This window comes from Cynara cardunculus (genome assembly GCF_001531365.2).
Source record: "Cynara cardunculus var. scolymus isolate 2C chromosome LG 14, CcrdV1, whole genome shotgun sequence".
Lineage (NCBI taxonomy): Eukaryota > Viridiplantae > Streptophyta > Magnoliopsida > Asterales > Asteraceae > Cynara > Cynara cardunculus.
Genome location: NC_037541.1, coordinates 13,087,453 through 13,104,737, shown reverse-complemented (window position 1 = coordinate 13,104,737; position 17,285 = coordinate 13,087,453). Strand labels below are relative to the sequence as shown.

Here is a 17,285-nt window from a genome sequence, read left to right as displayed (position 1 = left end):
TTTATTGTAAACAATGAGCAAACGATTATATTTCATTTTGCATTATATTATGAGAGCCTATTAATCATTCTGACTAATTAATCATTTTACATCAAATCATTCAGTAACTGCCAAATAGCTCCCTAACCGAATCTTTAAAAAATTTCTCATATTATTATTATAAATAATTAAGTTTTTAGTGATCACACTATTTTATTTATAGATTAGGGTTTTGTTTTGTTTTTAAAGATAACATGCATATGAAATGACCAAAATATCCTCATATAAGGAGCACATGATCACAATCAACAAATAAAAGGCGAATCCGTAACAAGATACGTCAATCAGTGGTAAATTTATAAAGTGAAAAGTTTCAAAAAATTAAGAAACATGTATTTTAGTATTGGGCATATTGCATGAAAAAGTAACGTACTTTAACTTGATTCCTATATTGGGTAACACACTTTCAAAACTTTCATTTTGGTACCTGTGATGTAAAGTTTTAAACATTCAAGTACCCGGGTAAGTGATTGAAGCATTAACCGATTACTATGCTGATGTGGCGAGTGATGTGGTATCCAACTCATTATTATTTGCTGAAGCATTAACTGGGTACCACATCACTTGTCACATCAACATGGTAACCCGTTAATGCTTCAACATGTTACCCGTGTACTTAAATGTTTAAAACTTTATATCTTAAGTACCAAAATGAAAGCTTTAAAAGTACGTTACCCAAAATAAGAATAGGTAAAAGGGTTTGCATTTAACGTTACTACATTAGTATGTAAAAGGGACGTTCAAACGAGAAAAATAACGAAATAAAAGAACATGAAAACAGATAAATCATGTGCAAAATCACATGCAATTTTACACTAATGGTCAACATAAAGGTGTGCAGGCGACATAGCCAAAGTCGTATGAATCACATGTGATTTTAGTGTAAAATCACATATGATTTCAACTGTTTTTTATTCTTTTATTTAGTTATTATTATTCTCGTATGAACCCGACTCTCTCTCTATATATAAGGAGGTTCAACGGAGAACAGTAACCAAATAAAAAAGTACGAAAACAACCAAATCACATATGATTTTGCACTAACAATCAATGTCAGAGTACACATGTGACGTGTCCCACGACCTGAGAACATGGCCAAAATTACATGAATTGTAATGTAGGGCTGTAAACGAACCGAACGTTCAGCGGGAAGTTCGTTTATTTAAAAAATGAACGGAGATGAACAATTTTTTTTGTTCGTTTAGTTAAACGAATGGACATGAACAAGAGTCTCGATCATTCATTTATGTTCGTGAACGTTCGTTCATTTACCGTTCGTTTATATTCCTTCCTTTATGTTCGTTTATATATTAAATTTAATATATAATCTTTATTTACTTTGTATTTAAATAATATTTATTTATGTTCGTTTAACCCGTTCGTTTATATTCGTTCGTTTACGTTCGTTAACGAACGAACATAAACGAACACAAACACACCTGATTTCTAAACGAACGAACACGAACACAAATATTTTCGTTCGTTTACCGTTCGTGTTCGTTCATTTATTCAGTTAAGTTAAACGAACGAACATTAACAAGCCTCCATTCGTATTTGTTCGGTTCATTTACAGCCTTAATTGTACGGGATATAGACGTTTGTTTATTATTTTATTTATTTTATATTTTCCGATTTTTGCGAAGAGCGGATCAAATGCATTACCTGCCCATTGCTAAAGTGCGCCACCAGTGCGCACGTGGAGTAGATGCTACTAACATTACGAAAAAGCTGTTATACGTACACATTCACTCACACACATACACACTTAGCACGATCAATGGCGGTTCACAGCAGATCATCGACGGCGGAGGAGGTTGCACCGGCTTTGTTTTCTCCGATCAATCTCCGCCTCCTCGTCTTCCTTCTCCTTCTAATTACCTTCGTTAGCAGCGGCGTTGGAGGCACAAAGAAGCGAGTTCACATTCCCGACGACCTCCATGACGTGGAGGACAATGAGGAGGATGAAGCGTGGATAGAATGGGGACAGAAGAAGAGGATGACGAAGGAAGAGTTTGATCCGCCACCGGAGAATTTTTCCGAATTAGGATTTACGCAGATGCAAGAGGAGGTTTTGAAACGGCAGGTTGGACAGTCGTATGGCTTCGTTAAGCTCCGGTTAGACGATCATCGTACTCCGGTAACTCGATTCTTCTTCTGAATTTCGTTTCAATTTTACGAATTGCATTTTGCGATTCGTTTTGTTTCGGTGATTAGATATTGAAGCAAAATTTATAGCAGATCGATCATGAACGTAATTTTTATTTGAATGATTATACTGAAAGTAACGATGAAACCAATTATATCGTTTCTTTTTGGAGATTCTGTTGCAATTTGGTGATTTTAGGGCCGTTTACCGATCAGCCATTACTAAATACTTGTCTGGTAAACGTTTATCGAGTTACTTACCTTACCGAACGAATATGGTAAAAATCGAGAATCTTACATAGTAAGAGTGATTGCAAGGATTGAGAGTCTTACCCGGTAAAGGGAGGATGACATTATTCTGTGATATGATGTTGTTTTGATGGACTAAAATCTTACAAGGTAAATTAACACGCATTTGGATAAACTGCTCCTTACTTTATCAGGTAACATCATTGGTCATCAAAAAAATGGATTGTTGGTAAGCGTCTTTTATCCGGGCAAGAGTCTTCTCCCGCACCTCGGTGCTTGTTATGCATCTTACCGCGTAAGATTCTCGGTCATTGTCGTGCTCAAAGACACATGAGTAAGTGTTTCGTAAACGACCCCTTAGTATGCACATGTTTCATTCTTATGACCAAATATCCATTAAATTTGAATCATTCTATGGTAGGCATGAGAACATGTAGAACCTATTAGATTACTTTCTAAATGCGCTTTCGAGTATAGGAGATTATGGAGAAATGGTATAAGTTCACTCCAACAGATTAGCTAGGACACAGATTGTCTCAGACTCTCAAGAGAGGGCTAGATGGGCACAAATGGTGTCTTGTAACTCTGACACCATATAAGAATAAGGGGACGTTTACCAAACACTTATTCGGTAAGTGCATATCGGTAAAATTTAACACTATTATTTACTTGGCGGGTAAGATTGTAGTCCACCAAAACGACATCGTATGCAACAATACCCGGTAAGCGCTTACCGTGGTAAGAATCGTCGTCCTCACTTACCGGGTAAGACTCTTGATCCTTGTCTCGCTCTTACTGGGTAAGATTCTTGTTTCTTACCATATTCATCTGTTGAGGTAATGTTACTTGGTAAATGCTTACCCGGGTAAGCGTTTGGTAAACGGCCCCTAAGTGGAAGTCCATTATTACTCTCCAAAAAGCATTTGAGGAGAGTAAAAAGGTTTCAACATATATAGACGAAAGTGGTCCATGTCTATCTAATATGAAACTCCAAGAGTAAGAAAAGAGTACCCAAAAGATAAAGGAAGTTACAATTTGTGTATGTAAAACCAAATCAAACCAAACGAGCAAAATAGATTTCGTCCGTATGTGGGGTCTAGGGTAGAATGCACATAGACCTATCTTCTAGCCTAAAGAGTATAACAGTTGTTCTCGTGAATACGTCAGCTTGTGAAAAGTGAGAGTGAGACAACAAAAGCTTGCCAAAAAACTTGCGCCAGTAACCGAGTCTCAATTTTGACGGTTAAAGTTCAAGGCTCGATATATATTTGAATTGAAATGTGAGGTTTGGATCTATATGATCGCTATAAACCATTTCACTCGATAACATTACGTCCTTTATACGAATTCAAATCATTTGATACTAGGAGAGTAACATATGTTTTTTTTCTCTGATATCGTGTACCAACAAATTATAATTGGTACACAAAAGCTTGTAGTATATACCAACCAACCGTACTTGGTATCATCTTTTTTCGGTTGGCACATGTTAGTGCTGGTTTTGTACCAACTTCAGGTTACGTATATGGAAACTTGTAATTTTGTTCAAATTTTGAGTTTACAGATAAAAAGTATCATGTTTAAGGGTTTTTTTTATTGCAAGGAATAAAACTTGCAAACATTCAAATGTTCAAACAAAAAAAGTTAAAGTTACAATTTCTAAAATCATACTGCCATCTAAATGTAGTTGATACACCCGTTGGTCGGTTTGGGTTGGTCCATAATTGGGTGTAATTTAACAAAAAGATGAGGGAATAATGATTTGAACTTGATAAGATATTATCACCTAAAAGATGAGTCTAAATACCATCAAGTCGGATTAAAACCAATTCAGTATATCCCATTCAAAGGAAGGTATGGGGAGGATAAGATGTATACAGTCTTAGCTCTATCCAAAATGGTTTAGCAATTGTTTTAGGGCCTGTTTGGTTAGTTTTCTATCAAGTCATGTATTGATAAAGATGTCTGTGTGGGTTAATCGATCTGTATATATTAGGAAGATTTTTGTTTAGAGGATTTTTTTTTCATAGATCGAAGGAGTGTGTTTTTTAATTGGGAGAGACAGGTAAAAATTGGTTTTCTACGTAAAACTTTTCCCTATAAGCTTATTGAATAAGCCACTACCAAACAATCATGTATAGCTGACCAAATAAGTTGTGAATCCTATTAAGCTGCTTGCACAGGTAGACCCTTAGCAAAATTCTAAATACTAAAAATTGTCACTTTGTGTTGTTTATTTTTGCAGAATATGGTATCAGATATTGCAGTGAAATGGACCAAACTTGCAAGAACTGGATCAATAGGAGTTGTTTTCATGGGGTTTGATATTAACACTGTAATGTTCACATTACAAAATGTCCAAAACACTTTGGAGGTTAGTTCTCTTTCCAATATCTCATTGCTTTGTATTTTGTTTCAATTTTCAAATTATACCCTTTATATTTTTTCAGTTAGTTTGTCGGACATATCATTTTAGATTATTTTATATTATAATATAGCTTATCAACTAATTCTTTTTATCAATCTTAGCAGTTAGTTTACCAAATAGACATTACTGTTATTTGATTTGGATTTGGGTTTGTAACACGAACTTCACAAATTCCATCATTGGACTTTCGAATTGTAGGTTGAATCTTGTGGTCATATAGAATGAATACTTAGGGGCCGTTTATCAAACGTTTACTAGCATGAGGCATCACCCTTACCTACTTTATCGTGTAACCTTATCGACCATCAAAATAGATTGTTGGTAAAAGTCTTAAACGTTTACCTGGTAAGTAGTGGCGGATGTAGTATGTAAGGGGTGGGGGAATGGCCCCCCGATTAATTCTCCCCCCCCCCCACCTTTTACATAGGTTAAAAAACAATTTTCTTTTAACTTTTTACCATAGTTCTCCCTAGTAATTTCCTGCATGTGCCCCCACCAACCAAGAAAAGTACCACGAAATAAAGCAAAAAAGTCTCTTGAAATCAATAAAAGAAAACCGGAAAAGTAGCTCAAAATCGACAAATAAACTAAAAAATCCCTCGATACGATGGAATTAGACTAATAACACATCAGACAACTTTGCGGTCCTTTGATCTTCCCTTAATGGTACCCCCACTAGGCAAAAATCCTGGATCCGCCATTGCAAGTAAGAGTCTTTTCTTTCACTTGCCGGGTAAGACTCTTGGTTGTTGTTATGTCTCTTATCAGGTAAGATTCTTGATGCGTGGCATGTTCAATCGGTAAGGTAAGTGATATTGTATTTAATATACCCTTACATGCAAATTATATTACTTTATTATTATTATTATTATTATTATTATTATTATTATTATTATTATTATTATTATTATTATTTTTGGGGAGGGGGGAGTATTGATTTTGGAAGTATATAGTATTTATGTATGGCAAATGCTGACTCGCACATTCCTTACGTCTGATGAGTTTTAAACCCTTAACCTCCTGAGACTGGCTGGGATAACAGCTAAGCTCTACTAGTAAAAGTTACTCTAGGAATAACAGGTTGATCTTCTCCAGGAGCTTACATGGAAGCAATCAATCTATATAGATTCATCCATACGATTGGGCCAATGGCACTTGTTATTGCCTAGACACTGAATATCTTTTAAATCGCATACCCTTTTTTTTAACCGTGGCCATAAGGGTTTTGACAACGCTTAGATTCGAATAGCCTGAACTTATCATCGCATCGCAGGTGAACCTCCATGGCTATAAGGGTTTTGGCAACGCTTGGATTCAAATCCAGGGTAGATGAGATTTTTTTCACTACATCTCACTTAGGCTTAACGAGTGCGCTACAATCTAAAGTGATTTAAACCACATACTCTTGTTAACAACTAAATTTGTATTATGTTTTGTTCAGTTTAAAGATTTCCTACTAAGTCAGCCGGAAGCATACGAGATTAAGATGGGAGATCGGTTTTTCCGAAGACCCGGAGATCCTTCGTACGACGAACTTCTGAAAGACTTGTACAAGAAGAACAAAAAGCGTGGTAAATCCTCAAATGAAACGACCATGAAACCCGAGTTAGAAACGACCGTGAAACCCGAGTTAGAAATGAGCGTAAAAACCGAGTTATAAGTTGCGTTTTTCATTTTCTTCTAACCATTGCCTAAATTACCTTGGGCAAGTTTTGCAAGTTTATTTGATAAAAATAACTTAGTCTTCCACTTCTAGACGTATAATTTAGAAATAATTGATTGGTGTTTATAAAATAGTCATTATTGCCTATCGATTAAGTGTTATTTTTAGTGTATTATCATAATTTTCTATGAATTTTTAAAATAAAGAAAATAAAGATTTTATGGTTTTTTTCTCAACTGATTCTTCAAAACGAAGAGTCAAAATCTTCAAAGTCAAACTGTATTTAACTTCAACAGATTCTTTATTTTGAAAATCACAAAGTTAATTATATAGCAATACCAATCCATCCTGAACTTGGTGGTTAAACTCGACCGCGGTGACGATGGCTTCCCTTGCATTATCGGGTATGAATGGTTTTGTTGCAGAAGTTATAGACAAATAATGTTGTACCATGACATATATGGAATAATAGTAATTAATGCTACAATGGCCGAGACCAGGACAAAAGGGTCGTGATCCCCCGAGGGTGAGCTAACTCTAAAAACCCGTCCCCAGTTTTTATACATGTAATAAAATATTTTTCTCTTTTATAAACATTTAAAATCAAAATTTCGCATTGGTGATAATATAAAAAATTTCTCTCTCATGATGATCATTTTTTGAGAGTCATTCAAATTCATAGAATTTCACACTTTCCTTCCTATTTTCTTCATTTTAGAGAAAATTTTGGAGAATTATCGAGAGCAAAACGTTTGTCTAAAATCTTCATTTTCTTTATTTTAGAGAATCAGAATCGACAACAGATCTTCTAAAAGTCCCCAAATTTGAAAAAGTTTGATATTTTAACAGTGGAAAATAATATTTTACTATTCTCATCAGTAAAAAAAATTGAAATTAAATGTCTATGAGAGAAAATTAATATTTTATTAAGGGGTTGTTTGTTTACCTCTTAATAGTTTCATTAAAAGATAGACTTTAAATCGTTAAGAGGCGAATCTTTGCTTGACAAAAAAAAGTTTGTCTCTTAATAATTCTAAAACTCTCTGAATGATTTTGTATCATAGACATCTCTTAACCATTTAACGCCCTAATTTCATTGTAAACAATCATCAAACAATTATATTTAATTTTGCACTATATCACGAGTCTTTTAATCATTCCGACCGCTTAATTACTTTAAGTCAAACCATTTAACAACTGTCAAAACAACTCCTAAATGTATTGAAAAGAATATGTTAAGAGTAAATGTAATTCTTTTTTGGATATTATGATTTTTAACTCTGAATTCTTTTTATTTTTTGAAAAATCTATTAGAAATGGTACTTCATTTTCAAGATGGTATCATTGGAGTCAGAATATATAATGAGGTATTACAACAATCAACTTTTTGGTTGTAGGATTCTATTTGACAAAAGAGGTTTTAATATTGTTTGGGAGTTACATGTAAAAAATATTTTTGATAGAACAATCCCATTTGGAAAATGGCAAATAGCTGATAAATTAATTATTAGCTGATAATTTGACTGATAAATTAGTCATATTTGGTAAGACTAACTGATAAACTAGATGTCAATGTAAAATAAATTAAAAGAACTGTAAAATTAATTAGGAAAACTTACAGGGCTATAATTAGGGGTGCTCAAAAATCCGACCAACCTGATCAACTCAACCTAACGTAAAATAACTCAACCTGAAGTAACCCAATGTCTAATCGAGTTGTAAAATTTTCAAAACGTCGATATTAAGTTACTATTATTTGAACCCAACTCAACCAGATGAGCCCGATATCATTTTATTTCTTGGATTTAATATAATTGTTGAATTTCTATTAATATATACATTAGACAATTACACTATCATGTACGCTCTTCATATACCCATATTTTAAATCTATTCACATCTCTATATAACTCATTTGTATACATGTTCAGTAACAGTGAACATATATATATATGAATTGAGAAAATTAATTGAATGTGATATAGATAACAAGTATGGATAAGTTGTATCAAATAGTTGATGAAAAAGAAATTATGAGTAGAGAAATAACATATTCAAAGTTGGAAGAATATTTTAATGTACCAAAGTACTAACCCGACCAACCAATACGGTTTGGCTTGGGTTGGGTTGCCCCCTTTGGTTTGGTTTAGGTTGGATTAAGATTTTTCAAACCACAAGCATTGGGTTGGGTTGTTCAAATATCTTCAACCCGATCAATCCAACCCATGAACACCCCTAGCTATAATGGAATATAAAAAACTCTATAGCTTCTTTGAAGCAACTTTTCAAAAAGTTAGTTTATATAATGAGATTATTTTTTCAATAAACTAAAAAGGGTAAATTGTATGAAAAAATAACGTATTTTTAACGGGATTGTGAAAACAACTCCGTGACATTATAGTTGTCAAACATATAGTCTTAGGAGCCGTTTATCAAACGCTTACTCGGGTAAGTGAACACCAAGTCACACTACCTTATCGGATGAATATGACAAAGACCAATAATCTTACTCGGTAAGAGAAGGAAAAGGACCAAGAGTCTTACCCGGTAAGTGAGGGCGACGACTCGTACCACGGCAAGCACTTACCGGGTAAATTGTTGCATACGATACCGGGTAGATATTTCTTGTAGTGATGGAAAGGGGGATATAAAACATATTTAAAAAAACTTGCAACTTGGAGAAAGGAGGTTTAATTGATATGAATTAGAGTTTTTGGAAGATGATATCATCTATGGCTTCCATTTGCAATTTTGCATCAAGAATATAAAAGAAATAAATGGTGTTGGAAATTAAGATACCTTTATTTTAACTTCTTGCTGAAATCAGACAGCTGAAGGATCTGAATTCTGGAATAAGTTGCAGCTTCCTCTCTTTCTTTTTGAGTGTTGTACCCCCAGTCACCTGATTAAAAAACAAAGGGTCCCAATTTTTATGATTGTTATCTTCGGGTCATATGGGATTAGTCAAGGTGTTCGTAAGCTGACTCGGGTACCCACAATTATGCAAAAGAAAGTAACCAACCCACACGAATCAAGTACTGTTTGGCAGTTGCTGAATGGTTTGGTGCAGAATTTAAGAGGCTCTCATGATATAGTGTAAAATGAAATATAATTATTTTGGTAATTATTTACAATGAGATCAGGACGCTGAATGGTTAAGGGATGCCCAGGATACAAAATCATTCAGAGGGTTTTAGAACCATTAAGAGGCAGACTTTTTTTTTGCCAAACAAGATTCACCCTTAACGATTCAAAGGTTGCCTCTTTTTGGAACTGTTAAGAGGTAAATAAACAACCCCTTAAATCTGAAAGGTAAGATGTACGCAGATTTTTCCCCTACCCGAAGAAGTAGAGAGGTTGTTAACTACAACAAAATCAGTGTTTAAAGGACACCAACAATTTCTAGGTGAGTAGACTGCTTTATAGGACTTAAGTTTATAAACCAAAAACGATAAAACATCCTATCTAAATGTGTTGTAATAAGTTTATAGGAAGCTTTTAGGGCATTTTAACAAGTTTTTTACGACACTGTTAAATTTTAATACATAATGTCGTATTACCTATTTCATAGGACACTTTTGAGATGTAGGACCAAACAATAAAACATACAAAGTGTTGTAAGAGTTTATATGATGTTTTTTAAGCGTCTTAACAAGTTTTTATTGGGCACTTTTAAATTTTAATACAAAACATCGTATTACCTATTTTGTAGGACACTTTTAAGAAGTGTCCTATAAACGAATCTTTTTATAAGACACTTATTTCTATAAAACATTTTTTTTCATAAAATGTCCTATAAAATAGTTAATACGACGTTTTTTTTAATAAAAAAGTCCTAAAAACTTGTTACGAAGCTCAAACACGTCCTATAAACCTATTACAACACCTTTAGATAGAAGGTTTTACTGTTTGGTCCTATAAATTGTCTTATAAAGCAGTCTATTAAGATGCTTAGACATTTTTGGCGTCCTATAAACTCAATTTTGTTATATTGGTTCCTGCGAAGACCTCTAGCTTGCTAAAAAGCTTGCGGAACAAAAGGCTATGCAAAAAGAAGTATACGGGGTCTTAAAACGACCCCGAAAGAATGCCGAAGAAATTGGAAGAAAAGAAGTTTGGGTGTCCTAATAATTCAACTACCGTTTCTTACGAACATCGGGTAAGAAAGAATGGTTTGCAGTCAAAATTAGACTGCATTAATTTTACTATATTTCAACCACAAGGGTGGTGCCTGATTGGTTTGAGCTTGGCTTCAAAGGTCAAAAGTACCATGATATCCCAGGTTCAAATCCAAGGAGGAATAAAAATCCCCTTGTGGCCACGGAGGTTCAAATGTGGTGACTCCGGGCTATCTGCAAAGCAGGTGGTCGCCCTGGGATTAGTCGGCTCGCATAGCGGGTTGGATATCCAGGTTAATCAAAAAAAAAATTTACTATATTTCAGAAAATTATGTATTCAATTCATACAAGGAGGGTTGTTGTTTCTACAAAAAGGATTATACCAAACTTTTTTGCTCATATAACCGTTTTTTAAGTAAGGTTGGGTTCCGGTGAGAATGGAAGTTATGGTGAGAAGGGTGAGAAGGGGTCTCCACCCTTGGATCAATCCTAATTGAAATCAACACTAATGAGTTGCACCGGATCAATTCCCATATCAAGCGGAATTCATCGGGTGGGGGTGAGATTAGAAGTGATCAAAGGTCCAGATCCTTTCTTTACGCTACTCACCTTAACTCCTACTCTCACACGATCCTTCGTCTTTTTAAGTATATATAATATTTTATATACGTTAAACTCATTATGCTCCTCACCTTTGGTGATTTTTAGCACTGGGTCTATGACCATTTGGTTCATAGAACTGTTTTCTTACAATGTTTGAGCAAGAAAGATGGTTTGCAATCCGAATCAAGATTTTTTGTAACCAGCACGTACCACACAAGAAATGAAAGTTGGTGGTTGGATAAGAAACTACGAAGGCAAGTGAAGAGGTGTACTTACCTAGATACAAGTTCCATCCGTTTAACTCGGGTTCTTTGATAACATTTTTCAGTGTTGCGAGTCGATCTTCCACAAAACTGGTAAAAATGAGGAGGGATTAGCAAAATACAAATGGGGCAACATTTGATTGGGGGCAAATCAAATGAGAATCGGAAATCTGTTAGAACTATGAGAACCTGCTTCACATGTGAAACATTCAGTGTTGACAGAACTGTTGGGTCATTTAGGTATATAACCTTAAATGGGATTTAAATTAAATCCATGACCTCCCTGACATATTAAAGAAAAAATGGTTTTATACTCTGTCATGAATCTAATTAAAATCTCATTTAAGGTTATATACCTAAATATACCCAGAATTGCGTCCATACGTTTCATATATGCAAAACACACACACACACACACGCATGACCAGAAATACCACATTGGATCTAGCCTAAAATGAAACTCATTGAATGCTTCTGATTGGTTCTCACAGTTCTCAATACTTCTGTGGTTCTCATTTGATTTCCCCGCATGTGATATTGCTTACAAGATAAAACAAACCACGTCTGCACAAGGAACCGATCCACTAGGCTTGGGACCGGTCCTTTGATAACCAGATTTCTTGAGTACCGGTAAACCTATAAAAATTACTTTCTATTCATCATGAATTTAAAAGTCTTAACAAACACAATAATCCCGTTTTCACTATTTTTGTAGATTTGAATTTGCAAAGCACAAAACTTAAAATTACGTGTCAAAATTCAAAATACTTTTGAGATACGGAAAAGCGGAGTCATGAATAAGAAGTGTTATCGTTTATGCAAATTGCAGACGATAAAAGAAGTTCCAAATCTTATGCAAGCAATGACACTTTAGCCCATCAGTATCAGTATGGCCTTTTTCGCCACCATCCCAAACCGGACCAAGCTGGGGAAGGGGATTGTTGGCAGACCCTACACACGGACCTCTGGTCTCTTTGAGCATTTTTACAACAAACCAATCAAATTTGTTACGGATGATAGATTGTAACTCGAACAAGTCCTAATCGGAGTTGTTCTATCATCTACAATAAATTTCATTGGGTTGTTGTATCATGCCAACAAGATGACACATACTCCAAGACTAAGGGGTTGGGTGGGGGAATATTTAGCTCAATGACCTCCAGAAGCTCGTTTTGCAAAATAACCCTCCGGTTTATTTCTAATATTTCACGAGAGCAAACTATTTTAAACCAGGGGAAAGCGGTTTTGAACCAGAGGCGGGTCAGATGAAGATCATCGAGCCAAATGTTCCTAATTGAAAACCCATTTAAGTTCATTTACCCAAATGACCCCACCGCCCGCCGAGGGAGAAACTTGATGACTTACTGTAGGGTGAGGCCTTGGTGTTCGGGTTTCTTTTGTAGCATCTTCAGCACTTCGACTTTAGGACTAATTTTGAAAGTTGAAATAAAAAAGAAAAAACAGAATTTGGTTAAACAAATCAAAATGTGGCTCTATGAAGCTACTCCCTCCGTTCCAATATAAATGTCCACAATGAAATTTTGAAAAAGGCCCATAGTTTCAGAAATGTGTAATTATTACACTTTTTAATTAACAAAATGACAATTTTACCCTTAATAATAGAGTGAGCAATTAATTTATCCATCTCATAATCAAGGGTAAAATTGGGAAGTAAGTACTTACTTTTCAAATATACTAGAAATGTGGACAATTAGTTTCGGACGGAGAAAGTATTTGACCTTTTACAAGAATCCTCCAGTAAAGAGTACTTACCCGGTTCCAAGACCATAGATTCTTTCAGGTGGTATGGTGACTCCAGCAAGTTCTCGAAGTAAGGCATCAGCGAAACGACCCTGGGAAGACGAAATTGGGAGATGAAATGAAGAAACAAACATATGAAGTTCGAAGAAAAAAAAACTATTGTCTATAATAATTGTATATGTAAGTAGAGTCCCCTTCTTTTACAATCTCAATTATTCGTACAAACCAGTTTTCATGTACTATTTCATATATGAAACAAGTGTGTAAATGCAATTTTGTTTCATATGTGAAACATTCAGGACTGGTTTTGTCCACACACAAAACATTCGGAACGTTTCACACATGGAACAACAATGTATAAACACTGTATTTTCACACGTGTTGTTTCATATATGACAACACATGAAAACTGATCTGTAAGTTTGTACATTTATTGGGTTTGTAAATGATTATAAATCTATGTAAGTAATATGCATCCCGTGTACATTGCAATAATCGACTCTATATGTAGTTTAATGAAAGGTTGAAACGACTAAAATACCCTTCAACCATAATACAATCAGCAGAGTCTTTTGGACTGAAATACCATCAATAATTTGTATTTTGTAATGAGAGTAATGGGCAAATAGATTGTAACTTGTAGTTTTGCCAAAAACAGTTAACATGGGGGATTTAACAAAAGGAGTGTGCAGCGATTTCCGTGGGATAGAGGGATTACTTGTTTTGTGGTAACTATATAGACGTCTGAACTTGCAAACTTCAATGCATCAGGAACACCAGGATAAAACCTGTAAAGGAAGTCAAAAGTGAGCTCCTAACCGGAAAACAACATGCATCGAAGAAGGATACCTAAACCCCAAGTTGAATGTTCTCAAAGTTGCACCATCAGGGTAACGGTAGATCCTAAACCAAACCAAACCAAACCAAACGAAACGAAACGAGCCTAGTATATCCCACTTGAAAGTAGGGTCGGGGAGGGGTAGGATGTAGACATACCTTACCTAAACCACTAGGATCAAGAGGTTGTGCAAGCAGGCATGGTTTTAAAAATCGTTTGAGGCATACGCCTCGACCCAAAACCGCACCTAAGGCGGTGGCTCTTGGACCCTGGACGAGGCTTACGCCTTGGTTCTGTGAGGCGGTTTGGTGAGGCATACGCCTCAGATGATCTGCTTCGATAATTGTTTTTTGGCTTTTTTATAAGCTTTACGGCACTAGTAGTACTTCTCTTTATAGTATAAGTGTCTTTTTTTATTTTAAGAAACTAAAAGTCAAAGCCCAATAAAGAAAGCTAGTACTTTCTCCTCTCAATCAAAAAGTGCAGTTTGACCCTCTTCCTCCAAGCAACCAATTTTTCTACACCCTCTCAGCCTATCTCACGGTTTCACCCATTCCTGTGTCAAGAACCACTGAACCAGCACCCTTAATAATTTAGTATTACATATATTGTATATATCTTTCTGTAGTATATATACATATTTTGGTGTATATATATTTCCGCCTCGAGGCCCGATTCCGTCTTTTAAAACCTTGCAAGCAGGCAAATAGGATTGAGAAATAAACAGGTAATCAGGAAATATAACAAGTAGACTAACAATTTCGTTGTGTGATCACGATTCAAAGGTGTGCAAACAGACAATGAAATAAGGTAAAACATGTCATACAAGTAGAACTAATGTAAATGGCAACTTAAACATGTAGGCATAACCAGTAAGAAAGTCAAGCAACTATCCCACACAAAGAGCCTATTTGTCAACACCCTCTACCCAATCTTACTAAAAATCAGCCACTCTGGGATCCTACTAATAGACAACCGTCAAATATACCACTAGATTCCTCATGTTTTATTTTTCAGAAAAGAAATACAAATTAAAGACACATTTACTCTCCTCATAACCAAATCTCCTAATAAGCATGAATTAACAAGTTTGGCAATTGGGTGATATTAACACGGTTATTTATCATCCCACACAAATGGTCTTATGACTTTGTGGAGGCATGTGTTTAGGTGGAGGTCGGTCCTTTGGTTAAACGGACTGACAGTTTTTTTAAATACATGATTTTTTGACAGGTTTGAGAATGCAAGTGCTTAGCAGAAGCATGTCCTTTCCATACCCAAGAATGCCTAGAAACCTGTCAGAAGGTCATGGATTTAAAAAGCACTTGTTAGAAGGTCAATTGGCTAAATAATCCGTGATTTAGTTAACAGTCACCCCCATTAGCGGGTGGGGGTGGGGGGGTTAAGTTATTGAGTTATAGGGGTTCTAACATTAAAATTGTTAAGTTGATTTTGAACAGCGCAGTATGCTTTAATACTCAGTTCAGATGTAAGAATTTTCAAGACTCAACACAAATCACCTGTTTGCTCCAACCCAGGTAGCCAAGTCCTTCTCCATCCATTCATCCCTAACCTTTCCGAAGAGATCTACAAGGGCATCTCTGTTTTCACTCCATTCTTCCATTATTACTGGCTTTATCTTTGACCAGTTTTCCAATATTCCTTCAATGGTGAGTCCTTCTGCCACCTTGCAAATTAAATGAAAACAATCATGTTTATACTATTTCATAAGGGTGGCATACACACCATCCAGCCATCAAATGTTCTTCTTATGTTCTTTCTACCCAATTGTTTTTTGAACAGTCTTTATCCTTTTTTTGCACACTATACACAAGCCAGAGGTCTTCACGGAAACAGCCGCTCTACTCTTCGGGGTGGAGATCAGGTTTGCATACATCTCACCTCCCCCCGACCCCATCTTCGGGTGGGATATACCAGGCTTGTTTTGTTTGGTTTAAACACTATCTAGTCATTAGTTAATACAAGTAAACGTTTCTTAATTATATACACACCGATGACTTGCACAATGAAGGGATCTTCATCTCCAGAAGCAATCTCACAAGTAACAAGTTCTCGTATCCAGTTTCCACAACAGGCCGTACCTGCCACAATTTGAGAACAGAATTTTATGAGATAAAATAGTATGTGACCATTCATTGATGTTAAATAGGAATCCCATCCAGTAAGTCTAGTAAAAGTGCATATCAAGAATTCAATAACATGAATGCCATGAGAAAATGGAAAAAAACATGGGGGATGTACAAGGTTGAAAAAAGGGAGCTGTAAGAAAGGAACACCGAAGAATAAGTAAAGACCTTCAAGCTAAGCAACTCATCTTCATAAGAGAGAAATATCTCCACCTACTACAGGGAATTTTACCTTCAGAAGGAGATTGGAGTTTAGATGGTGCAACGAACTTGGTCACAATACAAAACTATGCATCGACTGCAGGCGTAAAGATAGTAGAGTCCTAAATCCCAATAAGATCGAGCAAGTCCCAATGGGATGCATATCATTTTTATGGTATAGACATCTTGGTTCATGCTACTGAATATTTATGGACACCGTTAAGAATGCTTCCAATCAAGTTTGATGATTGCTAAAATAACTCTATGATGAATTTTACATTGGTTGAGAGTATTAACTCATCCTATATTCATCACAGCTTGTATATGCTGCGATGTTCCCCCTATTTATCTCTTAATTGCTATATTTCCCTTAATTTATGTCATCATCCCTCACAGTTATTGTTGGTACTTGCCTATTCCTTAGTTATGTTTCTGCTCATATATGATTGTAAAACTTCACATTTCACTTTTACCATGTGTAGCAGGTAAAGGAGGGAGGTTGTAAAACTCCTTATATTGATCTCTAATCATGATTGGTGAGAACCTACCATACAAACCCCTAAATCCCAGATTGTGAGTGTGTTGTTTTTATGATACATTATTGTCATTCTCCACATGTTCCAGAAAAAATATTTAAGTGCCCCCCTACACAGTAGACACACACTTTCGATCTACTTTGGTTTCCTTTTAAGCAGCTTATTAACCATCAAGCACGGATTAAGCATCCGCTATAGTTGTTGAGTAACCACTTAGACTGCTTGGTCTTTTAGTCTGCGAATAAACAGGAGTAGGAATAGGTCTTTTTGTTTTAGTCAATTCCTTTATTTCAG

The 17,285-nt window shown here is 35.5% G+C and overlaps 2 protein-coding genes across 2 annotated transcripts in view; one reads left to right on the top strand and one right to left on the bottom strand.

Moving 5' to 3' along the window:
* The first annotated feature begins 1,816 nt into the window (after window positions 1–1,816).
* LOC112526443 lies at window positions 1,817–6,521 on the top strand. Its single transcript, XM_025136725.1, has 3 exons — window positions 1,817–2,176; window positions 4,679–4,807; window positions 6,303–6,521. The coding sequence occupies exons 1-3, from the start codon at window positions 1,817–1,819 to the stop codon at window positions 6,519–6,521; spliced, it is 708 nt and encodes a 235-aa protein (XP_024992493.1).
* A 2,678-nt stretch (window positions 6,522–9,199) lies between these two features.
* The window catches only part of LOC112526985, a 14,404-nt gene continuing 6,318 nt past the window's right edge, over window positions 9,200–17,285 (bottom strand). Inside the window, exons 3-9 of the mRNA XM_025137448.1 lie at window positions 16,120–16,209; window positions 15,628–15,794; window positions 13,988–14,057; window positions 13,282–13,361; window positions 12,874–12,936; window positions 11,522–11,598; window positions 9,200–9,426 (exon numbers count right to left, since the gene is read on the bottom strand). Coding sequence (XP_024993216.1) covers window positions 9,326–9,426; window positions 11,522–11,598; window positions 12,874–12,936; window positions 13,282–13,361; window positions 13,988–14,057; window positions 15,628–15,794; window positions 16,120–16,209 — 648 coding nt within the window. The 3' untranslated portion in view covers window positions 9,200–9,325. The remainder of the gene's footprint in view (window positions 9,427–11,521; window positions 11,599–12,873; window positions 12,937–13,281; window positions 13,362–13,987; window positions 14,058–15,627; window positions 15,795–16,119; window positions 16,210–17,285) is intronic.